This window comes from Apodemus sylvaticus, chromosome 6, assembly GCF_947179515.1.
Source record: "Apodemus sylvaticus chromosome 6, mApoSyl1.1, whole genome shotgun sequence".
Taxonomy (NCBI): domain Eukaryota; kingdom Metazoa; phylum Chordata; class Mammalia; order Rodentia; family Muridae; genus Apodemus; species Apodemus sylvaticus.
In genome coordinates this window covers 128,377,992-128,403,200 of record NC_067477.1, presented here as the reverse complement: position 1 = coordinate 128,403,200, position 25,209 = coordinate 128,377,992, and the positions used below count along the sequence as shown (strand labels likewise).

The following is a 25,209-nucleotide window of genomic DNA, read 5'->3' as shown; positions in this document are numbered from 1 at the left end:
GTCCGTTGTTGAAGCATTGGATGTATGTGGTTGTGTGTACTGGCTGATTCGTATAGTTTTGTGCACTATTTACAAAGAGATCACATTGTGTCATCTCTAAGTTATTTCAGTGTAATATAGAGTATGCTTGTGAGCCTTGGACAGGAAGAGGGCCAGAGAGCAGAGCCGGCATCACTTTAGAACAGCCCTGTGTCAGGACGGCCCCGGCCACTCGTGTAGAGCTAGATGCTCATGGCTCACTGGAGAGTCGGCCTGGACCCCAGGTAAAAGAGTGGGAATTACTGCTTCCCGAATCTGATAGAGTTAAATAAACAGGAATTAGATCCATAAAGTCCTTTGTGGATCCCCTGCCTCCTCAATCTAATTCCTGCTGAGATACATTCAGCATCCTTGAATAAGGGAAGATCGTACTGAGAAATTCTATAGAGCACCTGGATGTGCTATGCAGATCAGACTGACCTGAAACTCACAGAGATCTGCGTGCCTCCGCCTCCCCACTGCACTATCATGCCTGGCTGGAGCTTTGTTTTATTGGAGTCAATAGATTGGTTGAGGTGACAAGAGATCTGATGAGGTGGAGAATCAGTAAGTAGTGAACAAACCTGCTGGACAAAAGTAGCAGGTATAGATAATTAATCTACAGGATAACTTACCTAGAAGGAAATAAGAAAAAATCATAGACTAAAACCAAGCAATGTTTAAAAACCAGGTGCTATGGTACACATCAATAATCACAGCATTCAAAAGGGCAAGACAGGATTAGAAGGTCAACGCCATCCTCAGCTACATAGTGAGTTCGAGGCCAGACTATTGCTGTGAAGAGACATCATGACCAAGGCAACTCTTATAAAGGAAAACATTTAACTGGGTCTGGCTTACAGGTTCAGAAGTTAGCCCATTATCATCATGGCGGGAAGCTTGGCAGCACGCAGGCAGACATGGAGCTGGGGGAGCTGAGAGTTCGACTTCTTGATCCAAAGGCAGCAGGAGACAGGATTCCACACTGGAGCTTGAGCATATGTAAGACCTAAAAGCCTTCCCCCACAGTGACACACTTCCTCCAACAAGGCCACACCTCCTAATAGCGCCCCTCCCTATGGCCAAGCATTCAAACACATGAACCTATGGGGGACATACAGATTCAAACCACCACACTGAATCTGGGTACAGAAGGCTCTCCAAAAACAAAACCAAACACAACAGTTTTATTTTAAATTTTGTGTTATGTTCACAGGCTCCCCCAATAGCTGTAGTGCTTATAAACTAGGTGAACTAATGACTCTATGAAGTTCTATACCAATAACCTTCAAAGCTAATTTGGCAAATGTATATATGCTATCTTAATGATACCATTGCAAAGAATACAATGTAGGGCTGAAGAGGTGGCTTAGTGGTTAAGAGCACTGGCTGCTCTTCCAGAGGTCCTGAGTTCAATTCCTAGCAACCACATGGTGGCTCACAACCATCTGTAATGGGATCTGACGCCCTCTTCTGGCCTTCAGGTGTACATGCAGATAGAGCACTCACGTACATTTAAAAAAAATCATTTTTGATGTATTTAATGTATTTTAAATACAATAAAGTTTCCAGGACTTAATGTCATGGATTTTCCCTGTTTTGTGGGGTCTATTTTTCCCCTTTAATAGGGGTTTGAATCCACTATTTAAAAAATTAAAATATTGGAAAAAACACTAAAGTGGTAATCATTTACTCTGCTAAACATTGTTTACCATAATATATTTTTCTTTTTTTTTTGAGATAGCGTCTCACTGTATAGCCTGTTGTGTACAGTGGTCTGACAGTATAGTATATAGCCACTGTATAGTGGTCTGAAGCTCACTCTGTAGCTAAGGGTGACCTTGAACCTTGTGATCATTCAGCCCGTGCCTCTCTCCGGTGCTGGCATTGGAAGTGTGCACTACCATGCATTGGAACCCAGAGCTTCAGCCGGCCAGGCAAGCATTCTGCCAGCTGAGTCCCACATGCTCCCAGTGTCTTGTCATGCATCAGATAAGGGTAGATTATTTCTCTCTCCATTGAGACAATCTATGAATGAAAAGATTGAATGTCAATAACCGTCTTAAGTGTATAGTTTTTGGAACATGAGAAATTTTATGTGGTTAGTGCTTTATAAAAAAGAGAAGAAGAGACCAGGATATGTTTGATAGAGGTGCCAGGCATGATGAGGTGGGAGGGGGTATCTCTGCAGGCCCATGTGAGGCATCCCTTCCCCTGAGGGACCAGCTATAGATGGATATAGTACGGAATAGAGTTTATTTAGGGCATGAGGAGGGGAGTTGGGAAGGGAAGAGAGGGGGGAGGGAGAGAGAGAGAGGAGGAGGAGGAGGAGGAGAGGCCAGTCAGGAACACATGGAGAGAGGTGGGGGGAGAATAGGTAGAGAAGGGCAGGGAGGGAAGAGAGTGAGGAGGGGAAACATCCTCTTGTATAGTAAGCCAGGCATACTTGTTACCAGGTAACTTGGGGCAGAGCCTAAAAGAAATACTAACATTCCTCCATTTTGGTTTAATTTTAAAGGGGGGGAGACTAGAAAGAGGAGATGGTGAAGCAGGAATAGGGTCATCGTGATCTTTACTTACTTCCTGCTGGCTTGGGGGGCGACGTGTCTGGGAAACCTAGGGAAATGGCATGATGCTGTTGGTCCAGTCTTAGGAGCATTAGCTGTTTCCTTGCTGTCCCGGATCTGGGGAACCATCTGTGGGCAGGAAGAAGCAGGTCCAGTAGGAGCATCTGTGTCTGTGAAAGAAGATGAAAGCATCTGTAAGTTGCTTCTCTGGAGCTGTCCTGGATGTAGATTTTGAGTAAATGCCTGGACTTGACAAAATGCTGAAACACACACACACACTAGAGGTAGATCACAAAGTTAAATGAATTTGGGAGAAAAAGTTTTTTCTTAGAGACCTTAGGTCTTGGTGGTTGGGGTGAGGGGAGTCCCGATCCCAGGGAACAGGAGAGGAATCTGACCCTCTGGAATAGGTAGCCAGGGGGAACTTAGGCTGTTGTACTTGTCTGGATGGAGTCTGTTTGGTCCACAAGAGGTAGATCTGAGTGGGTTTCCTAGAGCTTATACATTTACAAGAGAGATAAGTTTGTTAGCAGCATGAACAGTCCTTAAGATGAGCTCAGAAAAGACAAAAACCTTTGTGGAGCAAAAGGAGCAAGAAGGGCTTTGATCTTCAATCTAGGAGTATCTATATCTATATATATATCATAATGAGAGACAATTTTAAGTTTACATTTAAAAGACAATTAAAGGAAACTCAAAACCTTGACCTTGTGAATAGTTGATCATATAGATTTAGCAGAAGAAACACCTTAAGTCTATAGTTAAAAGACAACCAAAGGAAAACTATATTTGTAACTATGGTAGCTGATAGATTTAGCACAAGAAACATTTTAAGTCTATAGCTAAAAGACAATTAATGGAAACTTAAATTTTGAACTTGTGATTGTAAATGTTGGATCATATAGTGGAATGTTTTATTAGAGTTAGGCTAATTTATATGAACTCTATTGATTAATGTTATGGCAGTGGTATAACAAAGGGAGGAAATCTGAAGCTATTAGTCACTGGAAACTGATTTTAAATAAGGAAATAGCAGAAGGTTACATCTGTGAAAGCTTACATCTGAACTTGTGTATACTTTACGGTAAAGTCCGAGAGTTAGGCAAACCTGTCTCCTGAGCTAGTAAGCGGGCAGATGACCTTGTGGTGAGGAGCTAGAGGTCTCTTTTCTAGCTGCCAAGCTGCAGTTAGCTTAGCTGTCAATGTAGTTAGAAATCTGGGGAGAATAAATTATAATCTAGATGTCCTTAATTAAAACAGCAGAGGTTTGTCTGTAGTCCACTACCTACACAGCTTCCAGGTCCTGTGGTCTCCATAGCAACTTGGGCAGAGTCTGTCTGGCCATCAGGCCCAGAAGATGAGAGGCTTTTTTTCCTGTGGAGTAGGAACATGGAAGAAATGACTCACCTTGTCTTAGGCAACATGAGACATTTAACTCTCTGGGTATCTTCTGTTTGTCCACGGTGTAGGCCAAGCCCTGGCAGCAGGCAAAGCAACGGAGCAGTGTTTCTCAATGGTTATACCACAATCCAGGTAGACCCTTGTCGCTGTGCCCATATCCTCTCAGAGACCTTGGGGGGTAGACTGTCAGGATTTGGAGGTCTCTGTCTATCATATTAAGCTTAAAGTTTTAACATTACATTTAGCAGATTTCTGGCAAGATTGAGAGTCAGCATCTATGAAGGAATGCTAACCCTCCACTTAAGGTCACTACCACCAAGACGCAGACAAAACAGTTCTTTAAATTGTGCTGTGTCAGCTGGGCGTTGGGGCTCACACCTGTAATCCCAGCACTTGGGAGGCAGAGGCAGGCAGATTTTTGAGTTCGAGGCCAGCCTGGTCTACAGAGTGCGTTCCAGGATAGCCAGGGCTACACAGAGAAACCCTGTCTCAAAAAAAAAAGATTGTGCTGTGTCAGGAATTAACCCAGAGGCAGGGCAGCGTGGTGATTTCAGATGTGCATCGTGGAACCCAGAAAACTTAGTGTAATTCTGCACCGCTGCACTGCGTTTCAGTTTTCTCGCCTGTACAACTGGATCAAGCAGCCCTTGTTTGTGTTTATGTTTGTGTGTGCAGACTCTATGTAAATAAGCAAAGCTGCTTGAGGGCTAGCTCCTACAGTTATTAATTATACACACAAGATTCTGCTGGATAAAGGGGGGACTTTTTGAGGCTAATTACAAATTTTTATAATGTTAATTCCTACCCTGACTTGCTTAATGATTTTGGCATTATTTCTCATTGAATTTTTAATCTAGTCACAATTATAAATATAAACAATGCAAAAAGTAATAAAAACGAGGTCCAGTATTTTCTAGAAGTCCTGAGGACGTGGAGCAGTTGCAGGAGAATTAGACCTTCTTTTTGTTGTATTATAATTATTTTCTTTAGGGGTGGTCTTAGAATTGGTCACCCCAATACAAATAAAAGCTAGGAACAAGAAAGGGTACCTTGCCAGGTGGTTGCAGCACACACTTTAATCCCAGCACTCAGGAGGCAGAGGCAGGTGGAGCTGTGAGTTCAAGGCCGGCCTGGTCTACAGAGCAAGTCTCAGGACAACTAGGGCTACACAGAGAAACTCTATCTCAAAAAAAAAAAAAAAAAAGACAAAATAAAAGAGAGGGGGGGAGAGGGAGGGAGAGGGAGGGAGGGAGAGAGAGGGAGGGAGGGAGGGAGGGAGAGAGAGAGAGAGAGAGAGAGAGAGAGAGAGAGAGAGAGAGAGAGAGAGAGAGAGAGAGAGAGAGAGAGAGAGAAGGAAAGAAACAAAGAAACAAAGAGAAAGAGATTGTGCCTTGACCATCAGAATGTAACAGATTATAAAGGCATTTGCCAGGCAAGTTTTGTAACCTGGGTCACATCCTCAAGAGTACATGGTAGGAGAGAACAGGCACCCACAAGTTGTCCTCTGATTACTACACTCCGGCGCGTGCACACACACACACACACACACACACACACACACACAGACCCGTGTGTGCATACTCCCATCCGTACTACATATACCGCCTTCTACATAGACATATACACCTTACATTCATATCATATCAGATACATACGTATATCACATACACACAATAATAATAACAATAACAATCAGAGTAAATGTAATCCAAACATTTTAAGGAAATAGTGCCCTGAGAAAAGCTGCGTTGCTCGACGACCGTGGTTTTCCCTCTTCTCTCCACCAGGTGGGGGTGTCGAGCTTTGTAGTCTGTCTTGTTGCGCAATTCTTCCCCTTCGCGGTGGGGTTCCGGTAGCTAGCTAGAAGATAAACACCTTATTCAAGGGTATGAAAGTCCATCCCCTTCAGCTGCATTTTACAGCCCTATATTTTAATCATTTGCTCCAGGTAGCGAAAACAATAAATCCGGCAAGGCTTCTTCCCCGAGGCTGTTTTTACCAAGCAGTGGTCAGCGCAGAGCCACCATCACAAGTGAGCCCTGCAGGCTTTGCGACAGCCACAAGGACAGAGAGCTGTGCTAACAAAACCCCATGTGAGCGCTCGCTTCTCCCGCACACAGAAAGCAAACATTCAAGTGTGGAAATAAACCTTGGGCAACCCAGGCAAACCTGCCTGTATCGCTTGATTAAGAAATGTCGTTCTTATTTTCCAGGTGCAACGCTAAACTTCAAGTCGATCCGTACACTACATTAAGTGGCTTTAACTAAAATGGAAAAGTATGAGAAGCTAGCTAAGATTGGAGAAGGGTCTTATGGCGTGGTATTCAAGTGCAGAAACAAATCTTCCGGACAAGTAGTAGCCATCAAAAAGTTCGTGGGATCTGAAGAAGATCCTGTGGTTAGGAAAATCGCCCTGCGGGAAATCCGCATGCTGAAGGTAGGCCGTGCCCCGCAGCAGGCAGGCGGCATCTGCGCTGGGAAGGCTGCGTGGAGCGCGCACCCCTCCTAACTGCTGGGGATCAGCCACTTTGGGAAACATTGTTGGACTTTGGCTTCTGCTTTATCTGTATGTGTGAGGAGGGGGGTTAAAACATGGAAGTAGTGGCCTTCGGTACACCACATCCTGATTGAGAAACGTCCACTCTGTCCCAAGCGTCCTGCCCCCGCTCCTGCCATCTTCCGGACATTGCCCCCACTTTCCCAACCGACCTTAGTCGGAGTCCGGAGGGAGCGCTTCCCTTCCCCGCGGAGAGGGGCCGCCCGTGGCAGCCCTGGAGTAGCCAGGCTCCGCCTCTGCCTAAGTATCACGCAGCCGCCACGGTCACGGTTCTTATTTTTCTTTTGTTGCTATTGTCTGTATTCTGACGGAACGCCATGCAGAAGTTTCATATGTTCTCAATGGAAATGTTTGCCCAGCCTAAAAACCCTTACATTTTTAAAGAGCTGTCAGGGGTTCTCCAATGTGACCATCATGGGAACCCCTAGATCTACTGAAATGCAGACTTTGGAGGTGGAGGGATCTGGGGTGGGTCCCAAAATGTCTCATTTTTAACAAGCTTCCAGTGGTGGAGAAACCGCTAATGGGTGAACACACATTCATTATCAAGCCCCTGCAGTGTGAAGAGCACTCGCACAATCATTTGCTAAGTATCTTATGGTATTTTTAATGGAATTTTAGCTTGTAAACGTGAACAATTACATTGTTTCTACTTTTCAAGTACCATATGCAGTTTTCCCCATCTGTTGCAATTTTGTTTAAAATATAATTTGATTTAAAGAAAAGTTCGCCGGGCGGTGGTGGCACACGCCTGTAATCCCAGCACTCTGGGAGGCAGAGGCAGGCGGATTTCTGGGTTCGAGGCCAGCCTGGTCTACAAAGTGAGTTCCAGGACAGCCAGGGCTACACAGAGAAACCCTGTCTCAAAAAAAAAGAAAGAAAGAAAGAAAGAAAGAAAGAAAGAAAGTTCAATCTTAACACTTGGTCAGCAGAGGGCGCCAGTGAGCCAGCCTGATCCAGCGACATTGCTGGGCTAAGATGGAGGGGGGGGTGGGGAAGCTGTTAACCTAACCCTCTTCCCTAGCCCTCTCTGGTCTTCAGATAAATGTAATACCTAGGTTATTGCTTACAGGTTTAACTTCTGATTTAAAACAGCCCCAATCTAATGATGAGTCCTAAGACGCAAAGTAGCCCAAGCTTCGTTCACCATGTGTCTGGTGATAGCTCAGAACACTCTTTCCCGCCTCTTGCTGTTGCTCCATTGCTAGCTGGGAACACATACCTCTTTATTTTCTTCAACTCTCCTCCTATTTAACTTGGATTGGCTTCTTCCTCGCACTATCTGTTACACCCCAGTGCGGGCTAAGTAGCTGTGAATCAGGGGCCTGCCCAGACAGTTTGGCCAGGTTAAACCCGGGCACTGCATGGAGCTGCAGTGTGTGTGCAACCCCTGTTCACCTCCAGGGAAACGGTCCAGCTTCCAGCCGTGGCTTTACTAGAGCACAAAGCAGCGGCTCTCTTGTGAAAGCACCCCTGCCGCCCTTTGACCTTCGGCTCTTTCAGCCAGTGTGTATACAGAATGCCGGCTGACCCGGGGCTCTGGACACAGTTTCCATCTGGAATAGATTCTCATTTCCTCAGTTATTGAGTTGTCAGGTGATTTTGTTTTGTGAGCGTGCGTGCGTGCATGCGTGCGTACGTGCATGCGTGCATGCGTACGTGCATGCGTACGTGCATGCGTACGTGCATGCGTGCGTACGTGCATGCGTGCGTACGTGCATGCGTGCGTACGTGCGTGAGTGCGCATGTGTGTGTGCACGCGCACGCGCGCGTGTGTGCATGTGTGCGTATGCGTGTGCGTGTGTGTGTGCGTGTGTGTGTGTGTGTGTGTGTGTGTGTGTGTAGGAAAATTGATCTGTCTGCTAGATATACAACAAGGGAAAGGAGCTACAGATAGGTGAGATCATATGTCCTGGTTTGTCCTGGCTTAGAGTTTTTGCCCTAGCTTCCTCTGTAGCTAATACCCCACCACTCTCGGAAGTGATCTAGAGGGAACACTAAGCTATTTGGTCTCTCTCGGCGTAGGCACAGTAGCCCTGTGAGGTAGCTTGGCTACAATTGACCCGGTTTCTACGGGTTATATTGATTTCTATACTAAGATTTGTATATTGACCCTAGGGATAGATTATCTTAATTCTGGTTTACAATATTGAACAAGGGGCTAGAGAGCTGCAGCTAAGAGTCCTTACTGTTTTTGCAGAGGACCTGGGTTTAGTTCCACAACTATCTATAACTCTAACTCCAGGTGATCTGATGCCCTCTGGCCTCTCAGGGCACCAGGCATACCAGTAGTGCACATACATGCACACATGCATACATACATGCAAAACATGTATTCATATAAAACATTTTTAAATGCATATATATAATATATTGCACAGAAAAGCAGAAAAGAAGGAAGAGAATATAAAAGACTGCTTTCTAAAACATCTGTACATCAGAGCAAGCAGCAGAATCAGCCAGAGGACAGAACTCAATGAAAAGCAAGTCTAAATGCATGAACCTGGGAGAGTCCTAAGATAAGAAGGGTGACAGACACTTAGGAAGCAAACTGCATTTAAATCCAGTCAATATTGACATAAGTCAGTGGTAAGGGGGACTGGGGAGATGGGCTCACATTAAGAACACATACTGCTCTTGCAGACCACCCGAGTTTGCTTCCCAGTACCCAGACATGGCGGGCCACAATGCCTGTTAACTCCAGTTCCAGGGGGTCTGGTGCCCTCTTCTGGACTCTGCAGGCACTTACATGTGTGCATATGCATACACTACATACAATTAAAAATAAAATAAGCCTTTTTTTTTAGTCCATGATAATGTGTAAAGTATGCAAAGACTGATTATTTTACAGTCTTTCGCAGATTGAGTTCTCCGTTTACGTTGTGCGTTGCATTCCTGGTTTTCTTACAGTGCATGGTACCCTCACCCCTCACCAGGGGGATTTAAGCAGTTTAGCTACTGTCATTACTGGCGTGTTACAGACCTTAAATTCATTCCACATTGAAGTCTATGGCTGGAAGAACAATCGATGGACCTTAAACACCGTAACAAAATCCTGTGAGAGGCTGGAGAAATTGCTTAACCAGAAAGCACCTGCTGTACAATCAATCATGAGGGCCCCAGTTCAGATCCCCAGTGCCCATGTCAAATACTGTGCCCAATGGCATGTGTCTAACCCCTGGTCTGGAAGGCAGAGGCAGGAGGATTCCCAGGGCTGGCTGGACTGCCCATCTCATTGAGTCGGTAATCTCTGCATCTCAGTGAGAGACCTTGTCACAAAGATTAAAGGGAGAAGGGAGATGAGAGGGCTCAGCGGGTAGATGCTTGCAGCCAAGTCTGACAATCTTAGTCCAATCCCTGGGACTTAAGTGATAGAAGGAGCCAGTCCCCACAAATTGTCGTCTGACCCTCACACATGCGAGATCACACACCCATGGGTGCGCATATGCCCATATACTCAGACACACAGATATTAATTAATTAATTAGTAATAAAATGTTAAGGGAGAGAGCAATTAAGAACACCTGATGTCAACCTCTAGGCTACACACACACACACATGCACATACGTGCACCTCCGCTCATATACACATACACCAACACACAAGAAAAGAAAAGAAACTTCTGCCCAGGAGATAGAATGATAAAGGGGCCTTGTCCTCTTAGCATCTGTCTTAGTCAGGGTTTACTGCTGTGAACAGACGCCATGACCAATGCAAGTTTTATAAAAGACTACATTTAATTGGGACTGGCTTACAGGGTCAGAGGCTCAGTCCATTGTCAGCGAGGCAGAAGCGTAGCAGCATCCAGACAGGCATGGTGCAGGAGGAGCTAAGGGTTCTACATCTTTATCCAAAGGAAGCCAGGAGCAGACCGGGCATGCTCAGGCATCTAGGAGGAAGATCTCCAATCCCATCCCCACAGGGACACACTTCCTCCAACAAGGCCACACCTTCTAATAGTGCTCCTCTTGGGACAAGCCTGTACAAACCATCACAGCATCAGAGCAGAGCTGGGAGGGCTGTGAGTGGAAACGCACCACTAACCTGTGCACCGCAATTCTTTTGCAGCAGTTGAAACACCCAAACCTTGTGAACCTCATCGAGGTGTTCAGAAGAAAGAGAAAGATGCATTTAGTTTTTGAGTACTGTGATCACACGCTGTTAAATGAACTGGAGAGAAACCCAAACGGGTAGGTGATCCAGAACCTGGAGTTCTGAGGCCAGTTCCCTTTCATTCTGTGTGCCGCCCCAGGTAGGATCCAAGCCCCAGTCTCCCAGCCCCACCCCTAACCCCCACCCCATCTCCGGCTACCCTGATGCTCTCTCGGCTACCACCCTCCAGCTTCAGGTAGGATGTGCTCAAAGGGTGATGGCTATTAACCTAAAGTGTAAGCAGCAGAAGAAACAGGCCGCGCGCGTATAAACCCCAGTGTTGCTGAGGGGAAAGCACACACAGGGTCATCTGACCTCAAGGAGTGACCATAATTCAGTGTGAGGAAATGCAATCGTAGGGCCCACCAGTAAGTCAAAGTACAAACACGCCCATTGGGGCTGGAGCGCAGCTCTCTGGTTAAGAACAGCAAGTGCTGCTCTCCCAGAGGACCCAGGTGTGGGTCCCAGCACCCACATGGTGGCTCACAACCATCCGTAATGGGGTCTGATGACAGCTGGAGTGTATTTACATATAATAATAAATCTTTTTTTTCAAGTGCTAATTTAAAAAAAAAGACAACTAAAATCTGAGTGAAATGATTAAAAGATTTTATTGAAATGAGTATATATTTCTAGGTGGGGATACCTGCTATGAAAGTGTGAGCACGTTGTCTCATGTTTTTTATAGCATAGAATTCTAACTACAGCACCAATAGGAAGGATATTTTTTAAACTTGAAAAGTTAGAGCCAAGAAACTTTTTAAAGAAGGAAGGGAAACAGGGTCAACAATGTTTTGGCAATTGATTTTTGTGAAAAATAAAGCCATGAATAAATTGAAAAAAGAATTTCAATAAACTATTACCACAATCAATAACTTTTCCAGTTGGGTAAGATGAGCGCTGTGGTGCATCAGAGGCTGGGACAGGGTGACTGCAAGTTGGTGACTAACCTGAACAACTTAGTCAAGACCCCGTCTCAAATATTTTCAAAAGGGTTAGGGCACAGCTCGGTGGTACGGAGCTTGTGCGGCATGTGCAAGGCACGGGGGCTCCACCTGAATCCCACCCCAAACAAAACAGGGAAGCAGGCCCCCTCCGCCTAGAGACGGTGGAACTAGACAGGTCATTTGGCCATGAGTGTGAATATTTTGAAAGCTGTTGCCACACTTTAAACACAAAATTCCACTTAGAGAAAGTATGCAACAAGGAGATATAGGGGAATATAGGAACCATAAGGGCAAAATTATTTATATTCAGGCAGATATTTAGAACAGAAAAGATTGAGACTGACCTGACTTCCCAGTAGAGAAGAATCACTGAGCCGAGACACGGCTGTCCCTTGACAAGTCCATCCCTACGACTGACTGTGTTTATCTTCTCTTTCCTTAACCCCGTGTAAAGTTAGGAGTAGCTGCACATACCTGTAATCTTAGTGCTGGGAAAGTAGTCAGCAGATCCCTGACTAGCCAGCTACCCTAGCTAAATCAGTGAGTTCCGGGTTTAACGAGAGACCCTACCTCAAAATAACAATAGGTTTAGAGAGATTCCCAGGTACACATGTCAGGTGACTTATCACTGTGACTGCAGTTCCAGGGAATCTGACACCTCTAGCCTCCAAGGGTGCACTTGAATTCACACACACACAGACATGCACATATGAAAAATTAAATAAGTTATTTTTGTTAAAATTTAAATATAAAAGATTGAAAATAAAAAGTGATTAAAAGTAATAATTAGGTGGATAGAAGATCCCAAGAAACCAACCTCTGGCACTCAACACACACACATGTACACACACAGGAATGCACATACCCAAACACCTACACATGCATCTACACACACACACATACACACACACACACAAAGTGAATTTGTAAGGTCAGTGTCATCTTCAGGTGACTAAAAGAGCAGTTTCTGAGCTGGGTAGCTCCGGTCACCTGGACATTAGCTCGACCAAAGGATAATACTTACACACCAAGTATCCGCCAATTTCTACAGAGGGTTTATTTCACTCCGTAATGTTTGAAAACTGCTGCCTGCAGCGGAAGAGCATTGGAATGCTCTCCGGTCTGGTCCTGGTGTGTCCCTACAGTCCCTACGGTTCCATCTCCTCTGTAAGATCGATGTGGTCCGTCCCTAGTGCGTACCATTCTCCCAGCAGTGGACTCTGCCTCCTTGGCATCCGAGCTCAGTGGACAGAACCATGATGTCCCAGTAAGAAAGCTTTGCCTATGCTATTGATGACCGATACCCCTATTGAATTAGCTGTACTTGGTTTCTCGTTAATGACGTTAGCAGTCAGGGTTCTCAAACATCTCTGGCCCCTCATACCCGCCTTGTTTCCTAGGTCCCCTCACTGGGAGTCTCTCTGGATGCCCACCCAGGATCCTATGCTGCCTAGTGCCTGTGGCCGGTCCCTGAAGGCTGAAGCCACCCCTCCCCCCACCACTCTCACCATCTGTGTGGTCTGGGTTGCTCCATCAGCTTCCTAATCCATTTCTTCACATTTACTTCCTAGTACCGTATCATTTCTTGCTTGATTCTTTCGATGGCGTTGATTTTAGAGCCAAGTCCAGGCTCTGGAAAGTTCTGTGGGACTCTACCTTGCTTCTGCCTAATATTCCCCAACTCCTGGTTCTTTCTCACCCCAGAGCAACTTCTACCTTTCAGACCTCTGGTCACTGTGCCTGGAATGTGGTCATGTCTACTGACTTCATCCGACCTCAGACCGTCACCTCCTGAACACAAGTGGATGTTAGGCGGGAGTATTTGGGTGGGAGCTCACTACTCTCGCTTTCTCAGGGAGTGTACAGCGTTATCCCATTTTCACACAGGAGAAAATGGAAGCTCCCAACTCTCTGTGGTTACAATGGTAGAAAGTAGCATAGTGGGGTGTGAAGTTGAAGACCCCGCCTCTCCGTGCCCGGATGGCCATGGGCACCCTTCCACGTGATAAAAAAGAAAAGCTATCATTGCAGGTTTGGCTAGGAAAGGGTGGGCATGGGCAAAATTATAACAAAATTCATACAGGAAACAGGAATAGATATTTCATATGGAAACAAATTTATACTGAGAATTAGGTATCTTGTAATATTAATAATTAGGAGTGGAGTCAAAGGTTGCCACCAGGTACCTAACTGTCAAGGGCAGGCTACTATAACGAGGCCCTGCGATAAGGAACGGCTCTGAGGAAAATACCCCCTCCCCCCACACATACACACATCTATTTTCCTGAATAGAGCAGCCTCACATGCCAGCACCTTGTTCCCAGGGCCAAAACTGATGACCTGGGTTCAAGGCCAGGGATCCCCATGATGGAAGCAGAAGGCTCACTCCCTCAAGTGTCTCCATGCTACTGACAGATGCACACACACACATACACACACAGGCACAGGCACACACACACACACACACACACACACACACACACACATGCACGCACCCAAAATGAGCAAATTAAACTATCATTTAAAATTTAAATATATGGGAGCTGGAGAGAGAGATGGCTCAGTGGTTAAGAACATGGACTCTGATCTTCCAGAGGTCCTGAGTTCAATTCCTAGCAACCACATGGTGGCTCACAACCATCTATAATGGGATCTGATGCCCTCTTCTGGTGTGTCTGAAGACAGCTGCAGTATATATATAAAATCTTTAAAATAACATTTAAATATACAAATTAAACCTTTGGGTCTCTAGTTTCTGAAAACAACAGTCCCAGGTACATCAGCATAACTGAATACACAAACAGCACACGAGAAAGAGATCTGCACGGTCTGTAACAGGACAGGACACACCGAGCAGGTAACGGCTAAGACTGGCGCTAGCCACCTGATTAAACACAGTGACCACAAAGGAAAAAAGTGTAAGTGGGGATGGGGGAGTATGTCAGGTGTGTCAGAAGTGGGAGGGTGGTGAGGATATTCATGGACATGTTATCTAAATGATTTGATGTGTGTGCATACATATATGTGAAATTGTATAAGAAAAATGAATTATAAAAAAACCTGCAAATGAGAAGAAAAAGGAGAAAGGAAGGAAGGAAGGAGGGAAAGAGAGAAATCCAAAAATGATAACGGATAGCAAGGGGCTGGGGAAATGACTTAGCAGTTAAGCACTTGACAAGGAGCACGTGAACCAGGGTCTGGATCCCTAGAAACCTGTGTAAATACCACAACCACCTGCAATCCCAGCATTAAAGGCAGAGGTGGGCTCCCCAAAGCAAGCGGGGAGCACGGCTAGCCAGATGAAGACTCTCGGTTTGATTGAAAGACTGTCTCATGGTAAAAACAATCAAAGATGATTCCGGACACCAACCTTGAACCACCTTATATATGTATACACTTGTATGCACACACTTGTGTACACACACACACACACACAATCACGCATGCACACCCCATAAAAAATTAATAAGGAAAAGGAGGAATAAAAAGACAAAGAAGTAGGTTTAGTGCCCAGTAATCACGTGAATATCTCTTTAATTTGAGGCAGTCTCATGCAGCCTAGGCTAGCCTTAGTCTTGCTATGTAACTACGAATAACCTTCAACTTAGGAGGTAGAGGCAAGAGGATCAGATCCCCTGTTCCCCAGTAAACAATAACCAGCCAAGTAACTTGTCACTTAGAAAGCTGATTCCACCAAGACCAGCTCATAGCCTTGTATTCTTTCACGACTTTTAATTCTCTCTGGGCTCCTGGTTGGGTGTTGACCTCTCCCTTGTGCAAGCTGTGTGGCTTTTACCCAGTAACACAGCGCCCGCTGTGGTATTCCCCACCAGGCATGTATGTGGTGCACAAACATGCAAGCAGGCAGAACAACCATGCAGATAATTTCGAAAGATTCTAGTGCCCGGCTACGGCACAGTGCGCCCTCCCCTGCCCCGCCCCGCCCCTGCCCCGCCCCCTGCCCCACCCCACTCCCAGCCCTTGCTCCTGGGACCGCGTTTTCATTTCTCTTGTTGATCTTTCTCTCCAGAGTTTCTGATGGAGTGATTAAAAGTGTGCTATGGCAAACCCTTCAAGCCCTTAACTTCTGCCACAAACATAATGTGAGTACCATTTTCCAATGCTGGGACATTCTCTGTAGGGACTCTTCTGAAGTAAAGAAAGAAGCCCCTGAAGACTAAAATCAAAACAAGTGCCATGGGAAGAGCTCAGTCTCCTAGTTCCATGAGAACTAAGTTATGACAGCTTGTGAATTCAAAATTGTGTGGACTTAATGCTTCCCTCCACCACAGAATTGATTCCTAGAATTGTTTAAATTGGGTTAAAGTAATTTTATATATTATAGCCAGGTGCACCATGGCACTTGTTCGGCTTTCTTCTCACCACAGGACTTTTGGGCACACTCTAGCATATGCGCGTGTATGTACTGCACAGGCGTACGTGCTTGCGTGTAGTGCGTGCTTGCGTGTAGTGCTTGCGTGCGTGCGTGCTTGCGTGTAGTGCGTGCTTGCGTATAGTGCGTGCTTGCGTGTAGTGCTTGCGTGCGTGCATGCTTGCGTGTAGTGCTTGCGTGCGTGCGTGCATGCGTGCATGTGCTTGCGTGCGTGCGTGCGTGCTTGCGTATAGTACTTGCGAGTAGTGCTTGCATGCATACGTGCGCGAGTGCGCGCGCGGGCGTGTGTGTGTGTGTGTGTGTGTGTGTGTGTGTATGTGTGTGTGTTTGGGTTGAGGGCTCAAGCATGCGCATGCGTGTAAGAGTTGAGTTCATGGGGGCATATGTTATGTGTTCATGGGAGCATGCATGTGTGCGTGCCTGCCTGTGTTGTATTGGTTTGGGGTCACATGCATGCGTGTGTATATGTGAGTGTAAGTGGTTGGTTGGGACTCAATCGTGTGTGTGTGAGTGAATTCAGTTGGTGGAAACACGCATGCATGCATGCATGCATACAGAGGTAAGTTGGCTTGGCTTGGGGGCATGAGTGCATGGGCTGTCCATGTTCAGCGCAAGCCAAAGCAAGACATCTGGTATACCTAGTCATGACTGTATTGACACTCATGTGGGCAGTTCTGATGCCGGCAAGATGACAGTATCAAGGTAGTTGGGATCACTGGAAAAGAAAATAAGATTGGGTAACTAAATAGGAAATACTTAGGAAAGCTCTCCTTAGTTTTGTTTGTTTTTAATTTTATTTAATCTTTTTTTTAAGATTTATTTATTATTATAAATAAGTACACTGTAGCTGTCTTCAGACACCCCAGAAGAGGGTGTCAGATCTCATTACGGATGGTTGTGAGCCACCATGTGGTTGCTGAGATTTGAACTCAGGACCTTTGGAAGAGCAGTCAGTACTCTTAACTGCTGAGCCATCTCTCCAGCCCCTATTTAATCTTTTTTTTACACTTCAGATTTTATCTGCCTCCTGGTCCACCCTCTGATTGTTCCACATTCCATACCTCCTCCATCCCCCCTCCATGAGGATGTTCCCATATCCCCCCCATCCCCTACCCCACCAGACCTCCCCACTTGCTGGGGCCTCCAATCTCTTGAGGGTTTGGTAACTTTTCTGAATCCAGACCTGGCAGTCTGCTGTATGTGTGTTGGGGGGCCTCATGTCTGCTTGTGTATGCTGCCTGGTTGGTCCAGTGTCTGAGAGATCTTGGAGGTCCAGGTTAATTGAGACTGCTGGTTTTCCTACAGGGGGGACTTCTCAGCTTCTTCCAGCCTTTCCCTAAGTCAACCAAAGGGGTGGGCAGCTTCTGTCCATTGGTTGGGTGTAGTTATCTGCATCTGATTCTTTCAGCTGCTTCTTGGGTCTTTTGGAGAGCTGTCCCCTTTTTGAGAGCACTTCATAGAGGGAACAAGATTAGGTATTGGGTGAGGGAAAAGGCCTGAAGCCCCGAGGGCCAGTAGAATGAGTGGAGACAGGCCACCTCAGGAGGGAGGAGTGGGGACCCTCCAGAATGTACCAGAGACCGGGAGGTGAGAGACTCTCAGGACTCAAAGGGAGAGAGGGACCTTAGAGGAAATGCCCTACAGTGGGCAGAGGGAACTTGTAGAGGCCACCTTCAGCAGAAAGACAGGGCATCAAGTGAGGGATGGGGTTGCCATCCCACAGTCAAAACTCTGACCCATAGTTGTTCCTGTCTGAGAGAACTGCAGGGATAAAACTGGAGAAGAGCCTGAGGGAAAGGAGGTCCAGTGGCAGGCCCACAGTGGGATCCAGCCCAAGGGGAGGCCCCAAGGCCTGAGCTATTACTGAGGCTGTGGAGTTTTCTCTTTAGTTTTTAAAAAGCCACTGAAATTTCCACTAGAGCAAAGCAAAACCCTTCATTTCCTATGACTGGAGAGGGGTGCTGTATACAAGGTCCTGGTTTTGTGACTCAGTTCTTGCCTTTAGATTCTTAGAAAAGGTGATGTTGGATGGAACTAGTCTTTGGCTTTCCACGGTGCTACAGAAGACAAAATGCTCACCTAAAGCTGATGTAGAAATAGGCACGGTTTTTAACCTTTTTTTGTTTGTTTGTTTGTTTTGTTGTTGTTGTTGTTTTTGTTTTTTTTGGATTTTGGTTTTTTCGAGACAGGGTTTCTCTGTATAGCCCTGGCTGTCCTGGAACTCACTTTGTAGACCAGGCTGGCCTCGAACTCAGAAAACCGCCTGCCTCTGCCTCCCAGAGTGCTGGGATTACAGGCGTGCGGCACCACCGCCCAGCTGGTTTTTAACTTTTTTATGTGTATAAATATTTTCCTGCATGTGTGTCTTTGCACCACATGCATGCCTAGTACCTGCAGAGGCCAGAAAAAAAAAAGCACTGAATCCCCTGGAACTCAAACTATAGTTGTTAGTAAGCCACCCTGTGAGTACTGGGAATTGAACTTGAGTCTTCTGGAAGAGTAGCTGTGTTCCTAACCACTGAGCCATCTCTCCAGACCTTTTAAGATGGTTTTTAAAAACACAGTTTACCACAAGTGTTTGTGCTTTTTATCTGTACACCAAGACACTCTCTTGATGCAAATTACTGATACAATGTCTGAGGCTCATGCTGCTTCTTCCTTTTTATTTAAATTTCTTTGATGCTTAACATAGATCACTTATATAAAAGGTGCTCAATAAATACTATTGAATAATTGGATAGATAGGATAATGGGTTAGCTAGTCATTCAACCTTCACACCTGATTGTAACCAAGTAATTACTGTAGCTTAATGCAACGAACATTACATCTCCATTTGAAAGAGCATATCCTATACTTTAAAATACTGCAAACATCTCTTTAACTATCTATGGCCACTATTTTTTTTTCTTATAAGGACAACATTTAATTGGGGTTGGTTTACAGGTTCAGAGATTCAGTCCATTATCATCAAGGTGGGAGTGTGATAGCATCCAGGCAGGCATGGTGCAGGCAGAGCTGAGAGTTCTACATCATCTGAAGGTTGCTAGCAGAATACTGACTTCCAGGCAGCTTGGGTGAGGGTCTTAGAGCCCACACCCACATGACACACCTACTCCAACAGGGCCATACCTTCTAATAGTGCCACTCCCTGGGCCAAGCATATACAAACTATCACATTCTACTCCCTGACCCCTATAGACTTGTCCAAACATGAGTCTATAGGGGCCATACCTAAACATAGCATAATGCAAAATACATTTAGTCCAACTTCAAAAGTCCCCATTAGTCTATAGCAGTTTCAACAATGTGTAAAGTCCAAAGTTGAAAGTCTCTTCTGAGATTCATTCAATCACTTAACTGTAATCCCCAAAGCAAAATAGGAAACGAGCTGGGCAAACTCCAAACTCTGCATCTCCATGGCTGATGTCAAAGCAGCCTTCAGATCTCCAACTCCTTTTTCATCTTTGTAGACAGCAACACACGTCTTTCTCCTGGGCTGGTTCCACTCCCTGTTAGCAGCTTTCCTCGGCAGATATCCCACGGCTCTGGCATTTCAAGAATCTTGGGGTCACCAAAGCGACTTCAACTTCATATCTTCTTGTTCCATAGTCTGGGATCCACAGATGATTTTCTGGTCACTTCTCCAGCTCTGCCCTCTGTGGGCTCTAGGCTCAGGTTGCCACCACTCCACTGCTGCTGCTGTTCTTGGTGATCATCCCATGGTACTGGCATCTCCAATATGCTGGGGTCTTCTGCTGCAACTAGGCTTCACCAGTAACCTCTCATGGGCTCTCTTCATGGTGCCGAGCCTCAACTTCTTTGCATGACCCCTTCAGTCCTAGGTCTTCAACTGCGATCAAGGCTGCATCTTCACCAATGGCCCTCCGTGGCCTCTCACAGTGCAGAGCCTCAGCTAGTCTCCGTGACCCCTTCATGCCTTCAAAACCAGCTCCATCTGGGTGACTCTTACACATTACGAAGTACAGTTGCAGCACACGGTACAACCTTGGCTATCTCTGAAACACAGCTTCCTTGTATTCTTAGAAAATACTTTCCAGATCTCACCCCAATGATGCTGGTCTCTTCTTAATCACCACTAATTTCTTAGCTCCAGCTAACCAGCATCAGTTATCCCAGTCGTCTCCTTCTCCCCTTGACTATAAAGCCAGATGCACAAGGCTGAAGCTGCTGAGTTCTGCTGCTTGCTGGGGCTGAACCATGGCCCCCTTCATATGGCCGCTATTAAAAATGGATGCTTTCTTAGTATGATTATTGTCTATATGTTCACGATGAGGTGGTGCATGCCACAGTGTGCATTTGAAAGGCCAGAGGTCAACGTTGTGGAGCTGATCCTCTCCCTCCACCGTCACATGGCTTCCAAGGATCAAACTCAGGTGCCCAGATTTGTGGCGTGAGCTCCCTTATCTGCTGAGCATTCTCACTAGCAAATAAGAATAAGAGTCTCTAGACAAACTTAACGACCCCAAGATTAAAATGTCTTCTGACTGCGCTGCTTTCCTTACACACCTTTGTTGTCATCTCAGTGTTGCTGGGGTTTGCCCTTGTGCTTCCAGCTTCTCAGCCCTGTGATCAATATTCACACCGCACCGTGGTTCATGAGTAGCCGCGGCTCGTGGTGAAGACACATGGACTCTCCTGTTCCTCCTGTGTCTTCGTCTTCCACTGAAGTTCAGACAGCACAGCAGGATGTGAACAAAGTCACCGTATACTGTTCCTCTCTTCAAAAGATCCAGACAGAGAGTTTCCTCGTGTAACAGTGATAGTTTAGGTTTGTTTTTGTTTTTGTTTTTTTTTTATCAGTTTGGTTTGGTTTTGGTTTTTGAGACAGGGTTTTCTCTGTGTAGCTCTGGCTGTCCTGGAGCTCACACTGTAAATCAGTCAGGCTGGCTTCTAACTCAGAGGTCCTCCTGCCTCTGCCTCTTGAGTGCTGGGATTAAAGGCATGTGCCAACACTCTCCAGCTAACAATTACAGTTTTAATCTCTTTGATAATATACTGACATTTAGATAAAGTTTCTTTTACTTGACAAGATTTATACATAAAAATTGACAATTTAAATTTTTCCAGAAAAATGCAGGTGATATCTATTTGTTTTTCAATTGTAAGCCATGTATGTATCTAACATTTAGACTAATAGGCACTGTTGATTCTTTGTCATTTTGATGGCTCGGATAATTGATCAAATATTGTCTTGCAGTGTATTCATCGGGATGTAAAACCTGAAAACATCCTAATAACCAAGCAAGGAGTGATAAAGATTTGTGACTTTGGATTTGCACGGATTCTAAGTAAGTACAATCCTGTTTTACCTATTTTGCCTAATTCAGATGACTAGAAACTGGTGTCATTCATAGTTTTACTTAAGCTAATGGATAGATGCTAAAGGTCTTATTATTTATTCAAAGATGGGGAAAAAAAATCTCATTTTACCCATTCAGCGTAAGTTGACAATTCAGCTAGAATTTATTAGGGGACATCTTTGCGTGCTTGGCACCACAGGAGTGGAAAGGAATCATAAGCTGCTTTTCTGCTCTACGGGCACGTATAACCTAAAGTAAAGGAGATGAACGAATAAAACAAGACGGGTAGCCATGAAGCACTAAGGCAGATGGCTCTCTGGAGAGAGATGGCAACATGGGCGTGAGTGATTGGAAGAGCTCCACAGAGATGGTGATGCTCTAAGAGTCAGCTGGAAATTACAGCGCCTCCAGGATTCAGAGGCAGTACAAAGACAAAGTATCTCAGCCAGGCAGTGAGGGACCAGAGGGAGAGGGAGAGATAACTCGTTCTCTCTAAGCGTACAGGAACCCACGTTAGCAACACATACTTTACTGTGGGCTTTGCAAATCCTCAGGACTCCAATGGCACCCAAAGGAGACGTGGAGAAGAAGGGCCAGGCTGAAACAAAACTGGCCAAGTTTCCCTGAGGCTGATGTACTTTTGGTGCAAAGCAGTAGGGCCCAGATGATTCTCAAGTCCTGTACTGTGGCTGAAAAGAGAAACTGACAAATGACAAACTCCTAAGGCAAGAACTGCGTGATCACTGTTCATCTCATGGAGTCCAAGATCCCGGTTAGAAATGATGGTCACAGATTTGTTGGTGACACTAGGAAATGTTCAAAGCTCAGAAAGATGGCTCAGGGTAGAGCACCTGTCCTAACAACATAGGGAGTTTGAGCCAGCCTGGGGTACACAAGTCTGAGGGTCAGAATTTGAATTCCCAGAAGCCATGTAAATGCTGAATGCATAGCACGCATTTGTAATCTTGGCGCTCCTGGGACGAGATGAGAAACTGAGATAGGAACTCCAGAAGCTCACAGGCACATAGCCTCAAGGATGCAGCAGAAAACCAGAGACTGCCTCAAACAAAGAAGGCGAAGGAAGGGCTGATGCCGGAGGTTGTCCTCTGACCTGCACGCGCGTGCGTCCACCTGCTGTATACAAATACTCAAATGCACACACCAAACTTAAAAAGAAAGAAAATGTGCAAGACACCATAAGCATAGACAGGCAATGTGAGTGGGAAACAGCGAAGAGCGAGCGCTGGGGCTGGGTTGATAGCGTGCTTGCTTAGCATGCCGAGGGCCTACGGAAACTGGGTGTGGAGGATCACATAGTGTGATCCAAGAACTTTAGGAGGTAGAGAGGATCAGAAGTTCAAGGTCATTCGTCATCCTAGACTACATAGGGAATTTGAGCCAGCCTGGGCTACCCAAGGCCTTGTCTCAAAAAAAAAAAAAATTAAGTAAATAAGCTTATGTAATGTTATAAAAGAGCCGCAGCGGTCAAGGTTGGTTTCTGTTCTGGCTGTGGGGACTATTGATTGATGAGCTGTGACCCTTGGATTCTGCACTGTCCTTTGTGGTAGTCAGATTGCTACCTGTGTGTCCCTTACTAAGGAGAACTGTCACCCGAGTATAATAATGCACACCTGTCTCTCCAGCTGAAGCAGTGTGATAGACTTCCAGGTCAGCCTTAGCTACATAATCTCGTCTCAAGCTGTAGTGGCTCAGTAATCCTGAGCTTAGGAGGCAAGGCAGGCAGATGTCTATGAGTTCGAGGCCAGCCAGGGCTACATAGTAAGACCCTGTCTCAAACATACAAAACAAAACACATAACTGTCTGGCACATACCTTTAATCCCAGCACTTGGGGGACAAGGACAGGCAGATCTCTGTGAGTTAGAGGCCACCCTGGTCTATTAGAGAGTTCCAGGGCAGACAGGGCTATATGAAGAAACCCTGTCTCAAAAAGAAAAACAGAAAAAGGAAAGGAAAGGAAAAAGAAAAGAAAAGAAAAGAAAAGAAAAGAAAAAGAAAGAAAAGAAAAACATTTATTTAGAGTGTGTGCACCCCACAGAGCACTGTGGAGTTAGAGAACAGCCTGGCAGAGTGGGTTCTCTCCTATTACCATGCAGTTCCCAAGGATAGAACTCAGGTTGTCAGGGTTGGCTGCAAGCACCTTCACCCACTGAACCATCTCACTGGCCCAGACCTACTTTTTTAAAAAGCAGGCACCCATTCGCCAGTTCCTGCAAGCCACTATTTTACCAATTTTCTCCCATGTGACTCTTGCCACCGAAAAGCCTATTGGAATTGACCATCATAGCCTCAGAGGAGCAAAACTAGGATTCCAAGACTTCCAGCTCAGGTAGTATGGTGGGACTGGGTTCCCCCCACCTGACCAAGGGCAGTGCGACCCTCAGGGCAGTAGGATGTGTCTAAGCAGGGAGATTTCCCCAGCTCTCCATAGTCTGTCAGACAGGAATGACTCATGGTCCAAGGAGACAAACCAAGTTGTCACAATAATCCCGAAAGATAAATATAGACAGAGAATCACCAGGTGCCGCCATCCAGGACGCCAGTGGTCTCTATGGCTGCCGGAGTGGACAGCCACAACCTGTTGGGCTTAAAGCAGCAGAATGTGGTCTCTCGGTCCTGGGGGGCTCCAGGAGGGGGAGGCTCCTTCCTGCACCCAGGCTGTCCTGTTCTCCACCTGGCAGCCACACCCCTCAGCATCTGCTCTGTGTCCCTGAGGCCACCTTGTAAGAGTGCCAACCCTGGGACTGGAGATACAGCTCAAATGGTTAATCGTTTGCTCTACAACCACGAGGACCTGAGTTCAATCCCCAGAACCCGCATTTAAAAGAATAAACATCTAGATATTATGTTGTACGCTCACTTATAATCTTGGTGCTGTGCAGACAGAGACAGGCAGATCCCTGAGGTTGTCTGGTCAGACAGCCTCAGCAGATTGGGAAGTTCCCGGTAACAGTGAGTCTCAGTCTCAAACCAAGGTAAGGGTTAGGGTGTGGCTCAGATGCTGACATGCCCACCTAGCACACATGAACCAGGTATGCGGCTCACCTCTGATCTCAGGGCTTGGAAGGTAGAGAGGGCAGAGCATTAGGAGTTCAAGGCCTCTCGTGGATGCTTGAAACCCTGTCTTAAAACAACAACAAAAGGAACGTTGGCCTGAGAAATGACACCGGAGGTTGATCTTTGGCTGCACACACTCATACATGTATACATCCCCCCCCCCCCCGCAACCTCCCACCCTGCGCCGGACTCCTACCAGCCCCTGGATTCATGGTCCACCTTTACAATGGCCTCACTGTAACTCAATAACACCTATTCCAAACAAGGTCAGATTCACAGGTACCAGAAACTGGGACTTCAAACCTATGTTTTTTTTGGAGTCAACACAGTTTAGCCAACGACAAGCACTGTGCTGATGAAAAATAGAAACAAGAGGGGCTGGAGAGATGGCTCAGAGGTTAAGAGCACTGGCTGCTCTTCCAGAGGACCCAGGTTCAATTCCCAGCACCCACATAGTAGTTCACAACTGTCTATAATTACAGTTATAGGGGATCTGACACCCTCACACAGACATACATGCAGGCAAAGCACCAATGTACATAATTTTTTTTAACGTATTTAAGAAAAATAGAAACAGTGGCGTAAACTTAAGTGTGGTGACAGAAATTCTCACACCGACCTGGGACAGGTCTTCATTCTCCAGCTAGAGTGTTCTCCTTGGTACAGTGAAGGTCTTACTCGGTGTCAGGAGAACCACTTCCTCTGACTGAGCCGCTGCTCCAGGGAGTGGGTCAGAGGTGCTGCGGTCATGAGATGTTAACTTGTTCCCCTGCC

The 25,209-nt window shown here is 45.9% G+C and overlaps 1 protein-coding gene and 2 long non-coding RNA genes across 5 annotated transcripts in view; 1 reads left to right on the top strand and 2 right to left on the bottom strand.

The window, feature by feature from the left end:
* Positions 1-1,227: 1,227 nt before the first annotated feature.
* Positions 1,228-4,739, bottom strand: LOC127686751 (uncharacterized). The gene is made up of 3 exons (XR_007978236.1): positions 3,993-4,739; positions 2,599-2,755; positions 1,228-2,046 (listed from the first exon to the last, which is right to left on the bottom strand). It is a non-coding gene; the product is annotated as an uncharacterized LOC127686751 (long non-coding RNA).
* A 1,257-nt stretch (positions 4,740-5,996) lies between these two features.
* Positions 5,997-25,209, top strand: part of Cdkl4 (cyclin dependent kinase like 4) — a 36,659-nt gene continuing 17,446 nt past the window's right edge. The window contains exons 1-4 of the mRNA XM_052186456.1: positions 5,997-6,423; positions 10,613-10,734; positions 15,674-15,746; positions 21,256-21,346. Of these exons, the coding sequence (XP_052042416.1) occupies positions 6,256-6,423; positions 10,613-10,734; positions 15,674-15,746; positions 21,256-21,346 (454 nt within the window). The 5' untranslated portion in view covers positions 5,997-6,255. The remainder of the gene's footprint in view (positions 6,424-10,612; positions 10,735-15,673; positions 15,747-21,255; positions 21,347-25,209) is intronic.
* Positions 15,960-25,207, bottom strand: LOC127687642 (uncharacterized). Of its 3 annotated transcripts, none has more exons than XR_007978443.1 (3): positions 25,055-25,207; positions 24,424-24,502; positions 15,960-16,751 (listed from the first exon to the last, which is right to left on the bottom strand). It is a non-coding gene; the product is annotated as an uncharacterized LOC127687642 (long non-coding RNA). The 3 variants fall into 3 exon arrangements; XR_007978441.1 differs by lacking the exon at positions 15,960-16,751 and adding an exon at positions 18,674-23,298; XR_007978442.1 differs by lacking the exon at positions 15,960-16,751 and adding an exon at positions 18,674-23,298 and having other exon boundaries at positions 24,424-24,498.